This window comes from Conger conger, chromosome 16, assembly GCF_963514075.1.
Source record: "Conger conger chromosome 16, fConCon1.1, whole genome shotgun sequence".
Classification (NCBI taxonomy): Eukaryota; Metazoa; Chordata; class Actinopteri; order Anguilliformes; family Congridae; genus Conger; species Conger conger.
This window is the reverse complement of record NC_083775.1, coordinates 14341911-14356441: the sequence shown is the minus strand read 5'-3', so window position 1 is coordinate 14356441 and position 14531 is coordinate 14341911. Positions and strand designations below refer to the sequence as shown.

Here is a 14531-nt window from a genome sequence, read left to right as displayed (position 1 = left end):
ATAATTACAGCCACACATTCAAGCATACAGTTCAAAAATCGTATGACATTCCACTGATAAGCCTTCAGTATAAATCACCAGTAGAATAATCCCCCCCCCCCCCCCATCCGTTCAACCAATCCTTTAAAATATGAAATACTGATTTACTGCTTTATGGCCAAAGGACACAGATAAATATACGCTAGTAGCCCACATGTGCATGCACACGCACCCGTTTAATAATGCAGATGGTAATTATGCTTTCGCAAGAAAAGAAAAAAAAGAAGCATTCCCGTCTTTTAAAGACACCCCCCTCCCCACCCCCACCCTACCCCCCTCTCCCCACACGTATCATGCAGTCCAAACCAGGAGAGACTAGCCCAGTACATGCCTGCGTCTATACCTCGTAGAACCGTGGGTGAAAAATGCTACCTGCCTCCCCCTCCTCCCTCCCCTGTCCATCTCACGTATGGACCTCGAGCTGCACATGCTGACATCAGCAATCAGTAACGCAGCGCCGGCATACTGCCACCCTGACAAAGCAGCTGGTATACGCGCAGAGCGACGCTATTCCTCCGTACATACGTGTAACATACATCTCTCTCTTTATTTTTCGCTCGCACACACATAAACGCACAGATTGACAGATAGTCACACAAACTGCAATAAATTAATTACTTGTAAAAATAATCATTGAGAGAAGCAAAAAGCTCAGGTTTTCAAGAAGGCAAATGGCCAACAACATATCAATAATAATAATAATAATAATAATAATAATAATAATAATAATAATAATAAAACTGTTATTAGGCTATTATGACAATGATTATTATTACGCCGGCCACTCTGAAAAAACCTACTGAGCCCACAATTCAATGAGCCTGAGCTAAATTACATGATAAAAAGCCAGGAGCGTTTTTTATTCACACTCTCGCGCCTCACTAAGCGAAATCACACATAGAGCCTGCGACAATGCTGTTCCCTTGCGTTTTTATCGGTATCTCCATCAATATAATAATAATAATAAGAAGAAGAATAATAATAATAATAATAATAATAATAATGAACTGTGAAATATTGAATTGTGAATTTGGTTTATCTTATTGTTGCCTGTACTTAACCTCATATGTAGACGCTAATAATGAATTCATCAACGCCCCCCCCCCCCCACACACACACACACCCGTTATTAATAGCATGCTATCTGCATATACGCTTGCCACAGATCAGTACAGTACCTTGGCTCCGGAACCGCATGTTTTGCGTTTGGATTCAAAAGGATATGGCCATTCGGTGATCTTTTTGGCGTATTTTCTCACGAAGTTGTCCTCGCTGAAGATGAACAAGGACCGGTTGACTGTGAAACAGTTCTGCCGCACCGGTATGGGGTTGTACAAGGCCATGGTTCTGGCTCGCTGGGCCATTGACTGCTTGTACATCCTCTGGGCTCCCGGCGGGCCACCCTGCCTGCTCCCGCCGCGACCGGGGCCCCCCTGGCCGGGCCCCCCGCCATACCTGGACTGTACCTCGTCTCCAAACCGCGCCATTCTACAGACACCAAACGCCAGTCGTTACGAAGCAGAGCAGGAGGCGAATTCTCAGTACAACCACACCACATTACACCCCATCTGCCTCAGGACTTGATAAGCATACAACTGTTTTATTCTTCTATATCGTCATTGCAAAGTCGTTTCGTAAAAAAAGAAAGAATGAACGACTGACGCCCATTTAGTGCACCGCTGTGTATTTCTATCAATTCAAAAGTACTGGTGTGAAAAATGAAACGTGTTCTCGGCTGGCTGGCTGGTCGGTCTTCCGACTGATGTAGAACAGTCCTTCGTCAGTTTTTATGCTAAAAACAAAACCACGACATAAACATATTGCAAAAATAAATCAATACAAATGATTTATCTGTTCCAAAGACGTTCCACCTTCATAGTCCCCAAAAATGAATTCCTCTTACGAATTAGCGAGATCGGGCTCCACTTGCGCTTTTCGATGGTTCAAATAATAATTGTTATCGTAACTACATAACTTGCAACAATGATGCCGTTGATCAAATAAATCAAATAATGAAAATAAAGGAAATGGGAAAAAATCGATTTTGTTTTTTTCAGCTGGGCATGTTGTCCGTGTTTCCAGTGGCTCTCATTTTCTAAGATTTATAAAAGGCAAATGTTTATTTATTTATTTTGTAGCATCCGCAATGTTTGATACAGTACTGCTATATCCCACCGTCCGCCGCCACACATTTGTTTTATACACAAACACAGACAGCCAGGCTTTCCGACGTAAGAATTGCTGTGACATTTGTTGATGTTCGTTGATTACGTTTGATTTTTTGCTGCTTTAAAAATCGTCGGTTTTTCGATGTGGGCGTATGTTTATCAGTGTACATGGATGTGTAAATCTGATTTATTCTCCAAAAAAATAAGATGACCTCCTTATTGCCACAATCATCATCTGCACTCCAGCGTTAGAAGAAAATTCCAGGTGTGATAAAATCCGAAGAGGGGACATGCGAACACGGAGCGAAGCATCATTAATCCTGGGGGGACGGCAGAAACGACTTGAATCTCTCACAGCTTCTCGTGTTCTCCGCCACCGGGCTAGGCGCAGTAGAGGTGCCGCAAACCATCCCCGCCCCGCAGAGTCCCTCGCTCGCGAAGCCCGCTGTCCTGTCCTGCCGTGCCCGCTTCCCTTTACCTGGCCTTGCGGAGTGCAGTCCGGCGCCCCTGGGGGAGGGGGGAGGGGGAAGGGGGGGCTTCGCTTTGGAAATCAGCCCGTGAAACAAAACAGGAAAGTGAGAGAGCGCGAGAGCCTCCGATCGGCTGGCAGGTTCAGCTATAATGAGCATCTGATCAATTTAACGCTGCTGGAGCGCCGTCCCCAAATCTCTGGCCAGCCCTTGCAGCACAGCACATGACGCACACCACCCCCACTGATTCGCTTACCCGCGTTCTGCCTTTCCAACTCCTACAAGGGGCTCACGGCGTTCTCCTTCCGCCAGGAGCCAGCACCGTCAAACCCAGCCCTGTTACCCTCCTATGTTCGCCTTATTCATATTTTCAACGAATTTGTCATAAATAACGCGTTTAAACCCTGCATGGGCGATGTGCTCGGATATACCGCAACAGTCTGCATACCTGCGCAGACTCACAGGGTGGCGGGGGAGGTCCTCAGTTCTACAGCAGCAGTATTTTATGCTATTGTTATTGGTATGTTTTTGGTTATTGCGTCAGTACACAGGCAATTATCAACAGCTTCTCCTCAGGACAGTTTCTGTGATCCCCCCCCTCCTCAACGGTTAGTGCAGGCACGTGAAATTTGGGCTGGAGGGCAGCTGCGCACGCTGACGTGAAGGCGCGTCTCGAGGGAGCTGCTCTGCTATGGGGGTGGGGGGTTCAGTGTGGAGAGCGAGGGACTATTCTTAGCAACGGACATTTCTAAATTAAAGGACGAAATCTTCCCAGGTCTTACATGATCGGTTTACAAACATCTAATTGTTTGAGGATGTCCATGTCCGACGTAAATGTATATCTTAACTAGACTATTCCTTCACAGTGCTTGGGTAGAAGGCAGTGGAGCCGGTCTCGTTCCCCAGTTGGATGGAATCGCTAAACATACACCAGTGAGCTCCGGTTTCACGTTCAGAGACTTAGCCTGTATATAATTTGAAGACCAATCGAATTTTTGCAGTGATTATTGAACACCCATGTGGATTCACCCAATTCCATAAGCCACACCCAACCGATGCCTCGCTCATAGCCGACCTATTATATAGGCTTCTCAAATACTTTATATACTACGACAAAATGTAATTAATTGAGTGGTGTCGCGATTGCATTTGAACAAAATGTTGTAGATTAGCGGGTTCATTTACAATTGGCTAACTGCTTTTCGCTATTTGACCTTCTTTGTATATCGTCATGTTTGGTTCGAGGTTTAAAAGGTACCTAGCAAATCACATTATGAACCAAGCAATGATGCCGATTACATGACATGTGTATTACATCACCATCACATCCGTAGAGGCAGAACCACTTGCAAGTGAATGCTTGTGAGATAGGCTATTGGCATGAGATGCTGCAACAATAGCGCATTTAATATGTGCAATGTTTAATTAAAAAGTGTGTTCATTCATACATCTCTAACTCATTTCGACCGTTCGGATTTTACCCGTGTGCTAAATAATTATTTCAGCGGGCGAAACGCCTTCAGGTGTTGAACGCAGTGCGGCTACAATGCTTCAATCGCCGTTTCTTCGATCGGCCCAAGTGTCGCAGTTCTTCGGACCTGGATTCCCAGTTATGATGCATTAGGCTATACTGTCATTTGAAAAGCCTATAAACAATAGGAAATGGTGTAATAGCGATTGTGATTGGATGGTTGGCGTCAAACCAATAGGATTGTACGACCTTAACAGTGTTTTCCTATCTGATAACACAAACTGCCAGTCAACGCCTTGCTTCCATAGCCTACTTGTAGTCCCCCGGGAGTCATTGAGCAGCGGGTCGGAGAAGCCGAATGAACACGTAGGCCTACTCCTTTGCGCCATCCAGGTTCAAATATGCTACTCCTACCTCCGATTAACTCTGCTTGATATCTGTGGTCGGAACGGCATCCTTCAAACTCGAAGGCACAATATACGGTGACTTGACCTAATTATTCAGAATATAAGTTGCAGAAGTTTCATTTGCTGATGAACAACATTTGTGAGGCTGTTTATGTCGACTATGTACTCTGGTAAAGCAACGGCAATGTCGTTACCGTGTAAACAAGGACGGACGAAGGTGAAGCATTCCAACCATAACAAGTCCAAAGAGCTACTTCGTTCTTCAAAAAACCAATACCTGTGCTATTTTGGCAAACAGTAGACGAACACACGTCCGCATACAGTATACGTATCAAGATGTAGCTATGACAAATCAATATTTTTTTTCTTGTCCTGGTACATATAAAGCATAGTGTAGTAATGATCCACAAGAGGACCTTCTGTAGACATAATTTGTTAAATTATAGAAGAAGCATCTTAAGCGTTACATTAGAGAAATATGAACGCTAATAACTGAAAAATGAAAGGTCGGATAAGGACAGGTCAAAATTAAAGCAACAAGAAAAGGTATTTCTGTATAATGCGGTTATTCTGTGGCGGGTTGGTCGTTTGATTGCATTACGGCCAACTGAGACCTTCTCGGTGTCCTATTCGGTTCTCTGCCGTGCAGGGCAAATTCCGGCTTCAGTTACCCCTAGCCGCTTACTATCTGGGTCAACACACATCTGGTCAACCGCGTTCGATGCGTTTAGCGTCGAGCAACAACGTCCGGGGGCGCGCAGTGCACGCAGGGACCAGCGCGCCTCTCGGCTGCAGTCACTGAACCCAAGGCGCGTCCTGCACCCAAGTGCCAGGACGCATTTCTCAAGTAGCGAGAAACCGGAGCAAGCGGCCCATTCAGGCGTGAGGTCGCTGCCACTAATTCTGCGCTCAGTGCAAAATTTCACCGAGTTCCAGGCTCCCCATCCTGAAATTATGCAGGAAAAATAAGCCGGCCGTTAAAGTTAAAAAAGTATAGCTAAGCGTATTTTTCTACTTGAACAACTATTCTACACGTTTTCTAACTGCTGATTTGTCAATCCGTCGCACAGCTTCGGTTGACTATTCTGACATTACGTAATGCCGTCGGTTTGATCCACACTCAAAACAGATGTTGGTGCTCCTGATCGCTTACAGTACAAATTATTTTATTTCAGATTTTATTAATTCCGCCAGTGAATTCACTTCCCGGTTTGCATACTTTCGGTAGCAGAAATCGTAAAGGACAACATGCAAACAAATCCCGCCGTTGGAGGTGGAAGCGCCCATCTCCTCCCCAATCCGTCCCGTCAGCTGGATCTGTCCAGCGTGCTGAAGCACGGCTCTCAGGCCACACTTTGCCGCCTCAAATATTGCAGAATTGTATTTTGTGTATTTCTTTTAGTTGCACCCCTGTCACATTGGATAATTGTAAACACCAACCGTCCTTCGTGCCCTGAAATGATTAACTCCTAAGAAATAACTGTTTACTTGCTCGGGTATCTGAGAATTTCTGCCCCAGATTCGAGATCCTCATTGCTGGCCTGGACGCATCAGACAGAAGATAAGTGCAGGGATTGCCTGGTACATCAGCCCCTGTGAGAAGGCCCTGGTTACTCTCTGTATAACTGTACAGAGCACTGCGCCCAGTGTAAAGATGTTCCAATACGGACCTTTAGAGTTAAAAGTACTCTCTCAGAGTTTATTTTACACATAACACTGGATATTTTGGTAACACTTTATTTTGCAACCCGTTAATTACTGGGTAAATACACAGCTGCTTGTGTAGTTGTTATGTAACTGCTTAGATTTCAGTGGCGAGTACTACGAAACAAAATCAGTAAGTACCATCATTGTGACGTGATCTTTGCTGGATTTAAAATTATTCGCCTGCTTCTGGCTTCCATCCAACAATACAACAATACATTTTTCCCTGGTCCTTTTTCATGTCAGAAGCAGTAGGCCTACTTTCCTTGCCGGCTAATCTTCAACAACAACCGCTGCGATCAGTCTAATTTTAATATAATTTCAAGCTATTTTTCATATTATGAATAGTGTTTTGCAGTCTTCATTCTGTATTGCTATGTTACACTTTCGATTTTCGGTTGACTTCCAGCTCTTTCAGCAGGACTTTCGGATCTCCGAAGTTCTGCGGCACCAGGTAATGAGCGGGCGGTGAAACAAAGCGGGACGTTTCCGCTGTGTGAAGGAGAACACAGCTGCTCTGGCGCGGGCTGCCCACGACCCCCTTTTCCCCACCATGCTGCCACCACGTTCACACGACGCACTGGGCCCCCCCCGTGTCACCCCCCTCCCCCTTGCACCTGGGGCCCGTCTGCACAGCTGAGGTCAGAGACCCGCCCGGCGGGCCCAGGTGGGAGGGCCCGGGCACCGGCTGGGACGGGCGGAGCGGCGGGGGGCGATCCGGTGGAAGGGGTGTGTGCCTTCAGCGCCTTCCTCGGTTTCACACAGGCCCTCCGCAGTCGGTCTCTGAAACACCCTTTCTATTTCTGTCATGTGGCTAATTAAAGTGTTTCTGACAACAGTGACAGTGTCCCTCGTGCGCGCGCGCGTGTGTGTGTGTGTGTGCGTGTGTGTGTGGGCATTTGTGTGTGTGCGTGTTCATGTATGATGCTGGGTAAGCCTATCTGTTCTAGAAGACCGTGCAAAATAATTAGCCTCATCAAAAGCAGCAGAACAAAATGAGAATGGCTAAGCACCACACAGCTGCTGGTTTTGCACAAGCAATGCAGAACACACTGAACTCACAGCTAGTACAGCTGCAAAAGCATTTCCTCCCTGCTGCTGTGGAGGCATAATCTTCAGCTATCTAGTGCAATTTATATGCAGTGCTTGTGCGTGTCTGTGTGTGAGTATGTGTGCATGGCTGTGTGTGTGTGTGCATGTGTGTGTGGGCATGTATGCATTTGTGTAAGTGCTTGCATTTGTGAGCGCATGTGTGTATGTGCTTGTGTGTGTATGAGTGCATGTGTGTGTGTTTTTGTGTGTAAGTGTGTGCATGTGCGTGCGTACGAATGCATGTGAGTATGTGTGTGCATGCGGGTACATGCGGGTGTGTGTATGAGTGCATGTGTGTGTGTGTGTGTGTGTGTATGCGTGTGTGTGTATGAAAGTCGGGGTGCCAGGTCAGCCCCAGTGGTCTTGCTGTGTGCCTGTGTACTTCCAGCTATGAAACCCTGATGTGCAGCCCTGTCAGTCAGGGAGAATCCACAAGAAAGCCCCGCAGGAAATCCAAGCGCATCCCTTTCAAACAGAAACCCCGTCCGCTTGTCACTTATTAAAGCACATCAGACCAGCCTCATGCAGAGGGGGGCGCAGCGAGGGAGCGCGAGCGGGGGGGGGGATGAGTGGAGAGGGGGAGGGGTACAGGAGGGAGAGAGAAAGGGGAAGGGAGAGAAAAAGAGAATGAGAAGTGGTTTTAAATTGTAATGGAAGCCGATGATTCAGCAGTGTTTACTGTCTACATCCCTTCCCATACGGCGCTTCCGAGCACAGAGAGAGAGAGAGGGGGGGGGGGGGAGAGGGAGAGGGAGGGAGAGAGAGGGAAGGAGAGAGTATAGACGGAGAGAGGTGAATGAGAGGTGCAGTGATCGAGTGCACCTCCACACTATTGCGCAAAAACGCACACACAGGCAGGCACACACACACACACACACACACACACACACAGACAGACACACACACACACACACACACACAGACAGACACACACGCACAGACACGCACACACACAGAGACACACACAGACACACACACACGCACACACAGACATACACACACACAGACATACACACACACACACACACAGACACACACTGGGTCAATTGCTGCGGATTCTGCCCACTGAGCTTCGGGGTGGAGGGACAGGAAGGCAGGAGGGAGAGGAGGAGAGGGAGGGGGAGGGGTGAAAAAGCACACGATGGGGTGGAATTGAGCTAGGATGGTTTTCTATCAGCGTGCGGTTACAGTAGTGACGGTGGCACACAGCCGTGCCGTGTCAGCTGCGTCCCTAAGCATGTCAGCGGTGCGGCGCTGCAGTCAGGTGCGGCCGGGATGAAGCACACAGAGACTCATACGCCCGGTCACAGCTCACATTGCAGGGAGGAGGAGAGCCAGGCCGGGGAGAACCTCCCCGCTAACCGCCCTCACCGTCTCCACCGCCCCAAATATCCCAAACCTGGGCTCTTCGGAGGGAAATCGAAACGGAAGGTGCAGTCTTGAGACACTGGGCGCGATCGAGGGGAAACGCTGCTGCACTCTCGTCTCGGTGCTGCCACCCATGGGCAGCAGTGTGTCAGGACATGCACACTGAGCCTGTGTCAGGACATGCACACTGAGCCTGTGTCAGGACATGCATACTGAGCCTGTGTCAGGACATGCATACTGAGCCTGTGTCAGGACATGCACACTGAGCCCCTGTGTCAGGACATGCACACTGAGCCTGTGTCAGGACATGCACACTGAGCCTGTGTCAGGACATGCACACTGAGCCTGTGTCAGGACATGCACACTGAGCCCCTGTGTCAGGACATGCACACTGAGCCTATGTCAGGACATGCACACTGAGCCTGTGTCAGGACATGAACACTGAGCCCCTGTGTCAGGACATGCACACTGAGCCTGTGTCAGGACATGCACACTGAGCCTGTGTCAGGACATGCACACTGAGCCCCTGTGTCAGGACATGCACACTGAGCCTGTGTCAGGACATGCACACTGAGCCTGTGTCAGGACATGCACACTGAGCCCCCGTGGTGTAGGGAGCAGTGACAGTTGGTGAAAGTGAAGGGAAAATACACGCAGAGTGGTATCTCTGGGTCTTTCCACAAATCTGCCTCTGACCATCTAATTTAAAGATTAGTATTTCAAAGACTCTGTTTTGAATGGGCTAGGAAGGACTGAGATGGACCAGAAATCAAGTTATACAGTTTGCAAACAAGAACAACTTCAACTCCACTCCAGTATCTCTCTTAATCGCCTATGTCAATTTACTAACAGTATGGGGAAAAGTCAAGGAAGCCAACTTGCTGACTGGTAGTTATAATAATAGTAATTATCATGTGTTATTTATCCAAAGTTGATTTGACAAAGCAGGGGACAATCCCCCCTGGACAAAGTGGGGTTAAGGGCCCTTTGCTCAAGCTGTACAGATCTTGTCATGGGTACACCAGGGTTTGAACCACCAGCCTTCCAGTGGCGAGTCATGTACTTTTGCCACTGGGCTTGACCACCTCACTGACTCACAGTGACTCGCAGTGACGACAGGGGAGAAACACAGGAAACCTAAACAGTCAATGAGAAACTATTCAGGAGGAGAGCTTGTACTGTCACTCCATAGGCCAATACCAAACAATGCTGGAAAGTTTAACGCAGTATTACGCTTTTTAATAATTCAATTCATTCATCCATCCATTATCTTAACCCGCTTATCCTCACACACTCATACCCACGGGCAATTTAGACTCTCCAATCAGCCTAACCTGCATGTGTTTGGACTGTGGGTGGAAACCCAACCCACGTGAACATGCAAATTCCACACAGAGAGGCCCCGGCTGACCAGGATTCGAACGCAGGACCTCCTTGCTGTGAGGCGGCAGTGCTACCGACTGCACTATCAGTGCCGCCTAATAATTCAATATTCATTTTAATTTGACATTGATTTTAGCCTTTCATGAAATATGTTACTAACCTAAACATACAATTATATAAATATAAAAAAAAAACATTTGTAAATCTTTTAAAATGTCGATATTGGTGAAAACGGATTGCAATGCCTCAGATAGTTATTTCACTCACATCTAGCGCAGGAATGTGCCAGCTTGTCTTGTGTTTATATAAATGCGTGATTTGTGTGCATAGTTGGGTGTGCTGGCAATAGCATGATCCAATATGTGTGTATGCGTGTGTGCATGCATTTGTAGGGGCCCTACGCATTTATGGTTGAGTGCAAAAGTATTTGGACACTGACACAATTTTTTGGGCTCTGTTGTCCGGCACATTGGATTTGACAAAACAAAACAATGAATGCGAGGTCAAAGTGCAGACTGTCTGTTTTCATTTGAGAGTATTTATATCCATATTGCATCCTGGCCGTGTAGGAATCACAGCCCCTAAAGCAAATAGTTTAACCTCATATTCATTGTTTAATTTAAAATCCAAGGTAAGTTGGAGCCAAAGCAACCAAAATTCTCACTGTCCAACACTTTTGCATTAAACTGTATGTACATGTGTCTTTGCGTTTTTGAGTGCATGTTTGTGTGTTTTAGCACTTGATTGTGTGCGTCCGTTCTAGTTCTTGTCTAGGCCTTTCAAGACGCAGCCTATTCCGGCAAGGCCTAAAATGAATTCTTGACTCAATGATTCATAAAGCTGAATAATTCATTGTGCGGACGCACATGGGCCCTCCGCTCATTATTAAACCCGGGTCTGTTTAAGGCTCTGCAGCCCGGTCTTTGGGACCCGGGACCGTTGTTTCGGCATCGCCGCGACAACAGAGACGCGCGACTCCGCATGTCCGCTTAGCGTCCCGACTCGGGGCGAGAGGGGGCGGGTGGCGTTTGACCCCGTGGAAAGCGGGTGCAGGTAACGGCCCGTGCGTGCTCTGACCTACATTCGCTCATGCCTGCGCGCCATGTAGCGCGTGTTGTTCAGTGCCGGCAGCCCTGGGACGGAGCGGGTGAAGCCCAGCGGCAGGCGGTGCTCACCCCTCACAGCGAGGGGGAATGACACACCAGCCTTTCCTCCATCTCTCTAAAAACGCTCATTTTTCACTGAGTGTGTATGTGAGTGTATGTGCCTGTGTGTGAGTGTGTGTGCCTGTGCGTGTGTGTGTGTGTGTGCCTGTGCGTGTGTGTGTGTGTGTGTGTATGTGTGTGTGTGTGTGTATGGGAGTGTGTGTGTATGTGAGTGTGTGTACCTGTGTATGTGTGTGTGTATATGTGTGTGTGTGTGTGTGTGTATGGGAGTGTGTGTGTGTGTGCGTGTTGTATATGTGTGTGCGCGCGTGTGTGTCTGTGTGTGTGTCCATGCACCTCATCAATATTTTCACATAAACTGCACCAACACAGACCAGAAAGGACTTTAATGACTGCGTACAAATAAGGACACTCTCACAACAGCACAATACTGAGAATATAGTTGATGAACCCGAAAGAAGAACAATCAACAGTCTTTGGTCCAGGTTATTATCCGAAGGTATCCCTGCATCTGTGTGTGTGTGTGTGTGTGTGTGTGTGTGTGTGCACGCGAGCATGTGTATGCATGTGCATAGGTGTGTGTATGTGTGTGTGCGTGCTTGCATTTGCTTATGTGTGTGTGTGTGTGTGTGTGTGTGTGTGCTCTATGTGTCAGTACGTACTCAATAAAAGCACACGTCTGTGTGCCAGAGCTGTTATTGTCTCAGTGTGTCTCTGCGCGTCCAGGTGCATCAGCCCGTGTCTCTACCTGCCTGCATCCCTCAGCATGAGTGAGTGAGTGCTGCCTGCAACCCAGAGAACCAGAGAGGGAGAGGGAGAGAGAGGTGGAGCAGGGCAGGGTTAGAGAGAGAGAGAGAGAGAGAGAGAGAGAGAGAGAGAGAGAGGTGGAGCAGGGTAGAGTTAGAGAGAGACGTGGAGCATAGTGGTGTTAGAGAGAGAGAGGGAGAGAGAGAGAGAAAGAGAAGTGGAGCATGGTGGTGTTGGAGAGAGAGAGAGAGGTGGAGCAGGGTGGGGTTAGAGAGCGAGGTGGAGCAGGGTGGGGTTAGGGAGAGAGAGAGGGAGAGAGAGAGAGGAGCATGGTGGTGTTGGAGAGAGAGAGAGAGGTGGAGCAGGGTGGGGTTAGAGAGCGAGGTGGAGCAGGGTGGGGTTAGGGAGAGAGAGAGAGAGAGAGGGAGAGAGAGAGAGGAGCATGGTGGTGTTAGGGAGAGAGAGGGGGGTGAGGTGGATGCTGGTGGATGCTTGTCTGTGCTCTGGTGCAGTGAACACAGACAGGATCTGGGCGCAATACATTTTTAAACAGCTGAGATTATTCACAGCTCACATGCAGGGCAGCACAGCGGCCCCATCTCTCCCTCAGCGTCTCTCCCTCTCCACTCTCCTCCTTTCTATCCCCATCTCTCCCTCTGCCTCCCCCTCTCCACTCTCCTCCTTTCTATCCCCATCTCTCCCTCTGCCTCCCCCTCTCCACTCTCCTCCTTTCTATCCCCATCTCTCCCTCTGCGTCTCCCCCTCTCCACTCTCCCCCTTTCTATCCCCATCTCTCCCTCTGCGCCTCTCCACTCTCCCCCTTTCTATCCCCATCTCTCCCTCTGTCTCCCCCCCTCTCCACTCTCCCCCTTTCTATCCCATCTCTCCCTCAGTGTGTCTACAACTTCCTGGATAGACACAGATACACAGGCGCACACACACACACACACACAAACACACACGCACAGAACACACAGACACACACATGCACACACAAACAGAAACACACAGACACACGCACGCACATACATACAGTACATACATACACATTGAGTGAGAAAAGTACATGGGAGAGTGCACACTGGGAAGGGATTTGAGATTGATACTCAGTCACCGAATGGAAAGATTCTTCTGGCGTTTATTTAAAAACCAACCCAGTTACTGAAACTTGTTCTCACCAAACACCTGCAGAAGAGAACGATTCAGGGCTGGTGTGGACAAAATGTGGAGCTCAAAGGGAGAAACTGAGACGAAGGGAGGGAGAGAGCAAGAGAGAGAAAATGAGTGAGAAAAGGAGAGGAAAAACATGAATCAAGCTGCCTTAATGAAATGTCAAGACGGAACGCCCGCCCATCCACACAGACGTGAAGACATGAGGGATGGGTGAGGAAGAAGGGAAGGAGAAGAGAGGGAAGATGGAGAGATGAGCAGGACAGACTCGACAGAGGGGAGCAAGCAGGTCGAGGGGCAAACAAAGAATGGGTTGACTTTCTTCGTGTTTTCTTCACGCCAAACTCCCAGTTTGGAGAAAATGGAACGTGTCGTCAGGGAGCCATTTGTTACTGCCGGAGTTCTAACCCAGAGGAAAACAAAGTGACCTTATTTCCTGGGAGAGGAGGACAGGATAGAGCAGGCCCAGCAGTGAGACTTTAAGCTGTAAACTGTTGCTAACCTCTCCGTGGTGTAAGTAGGCCAACGCTGGCACTGGGGAGGAAGCCATGACGCCACAAGATTTGTACCATCTACCATCTCTCTCTTTCCCCTCTTTCTCTTTCTCTCTCCCCCTCTCTCTCTCCTCCCCCTCTCTCTCTCCCCTTCTCTCTCTTTCCTCCCCTCTCTCTCCCCTTCTCTCTTTCCCCTCTTTCTCTTTCTCTCTCCCCCTCTCTCTCTCCTCCCCCTCTCTCTCTCCCCCCCTCTCTCTCTCCCCTTCTCTCTCTTCCCCCCCCTCTCTCTCCCCTTCTCTCTCTTTCCCCCTCTCTCTCTCCCCTTCTTCTCTCTTTCCCCCTCTCTCCCCTTCTCTCTTCCCCCTCTCTCCCCCCCCCCCCCCCCGCCTTCTCTGCACAGATTCAATCATCAGGACGGTCTTTCCGATCCGGATACGTCTATAGATCCATATATACATTACAATCGTTAGGGTATCATTTCATCCCCAAGCTTGGGTGGGAGGGCTTCCTCTTCTGCTCAAACCTCTATGTGCGGTGTCACATGATCGCGTGTGTTCTGTACTGCAGCTGTCAGTCAGGGGTAGCTGGCTTTCATTCACGCGCAGTGAACAGTGAAAGACCCACCAACTTAGCTAGGTTCCTTAGCGACAGCCGCAGCTGGACACACCCTTGCTGACGCAGGTGTTTGTGGAAGTATGTACACTCAGCGAGCACTTAATTAGGAACATTTCTACTTTATTACACCTACTTACTCATGTGATTATCTGAGCAGCCAATTGTGTGGCAGCAGTGCAATGCATACAATCGTGTAGATATGGGTCAGGAGCTTCAGTTAATGTTCATATCAACCAT

The 14531-nt window shown here is 48.4% G+C and overlaps 1 protein-coding gene across 3 annotated transcripts in view; it reads right to left on the bottom strand.

The window, feature by feature from the left end:
* LOC133114774 (voltage-dependent P/Q-type calcium channel subunit alpha-1A-like) overlaps positions 1-1529 on the bottom strand; it is a 125461-nt gene extending 123932 nt beyond the window's left edge. For 2 of the 3 annotated variants that reach the window (XM_061224403.1, XM_061224402.1), the window contains exon 1: positions 1264-1526. In XM_061224403.1, coding sequence (XP_061080387.1) covers positions 1264-1526 — 263 coding nt within the window. Of the gene's footprint in view, positions 1-1263 lie in introns of all 3 variants that reach the window. The other variant, XM_061224404.1, reaches the window with a different exon arrangement.
* Positions 1530-14531: the final 13002 nt, after the last annotated feature.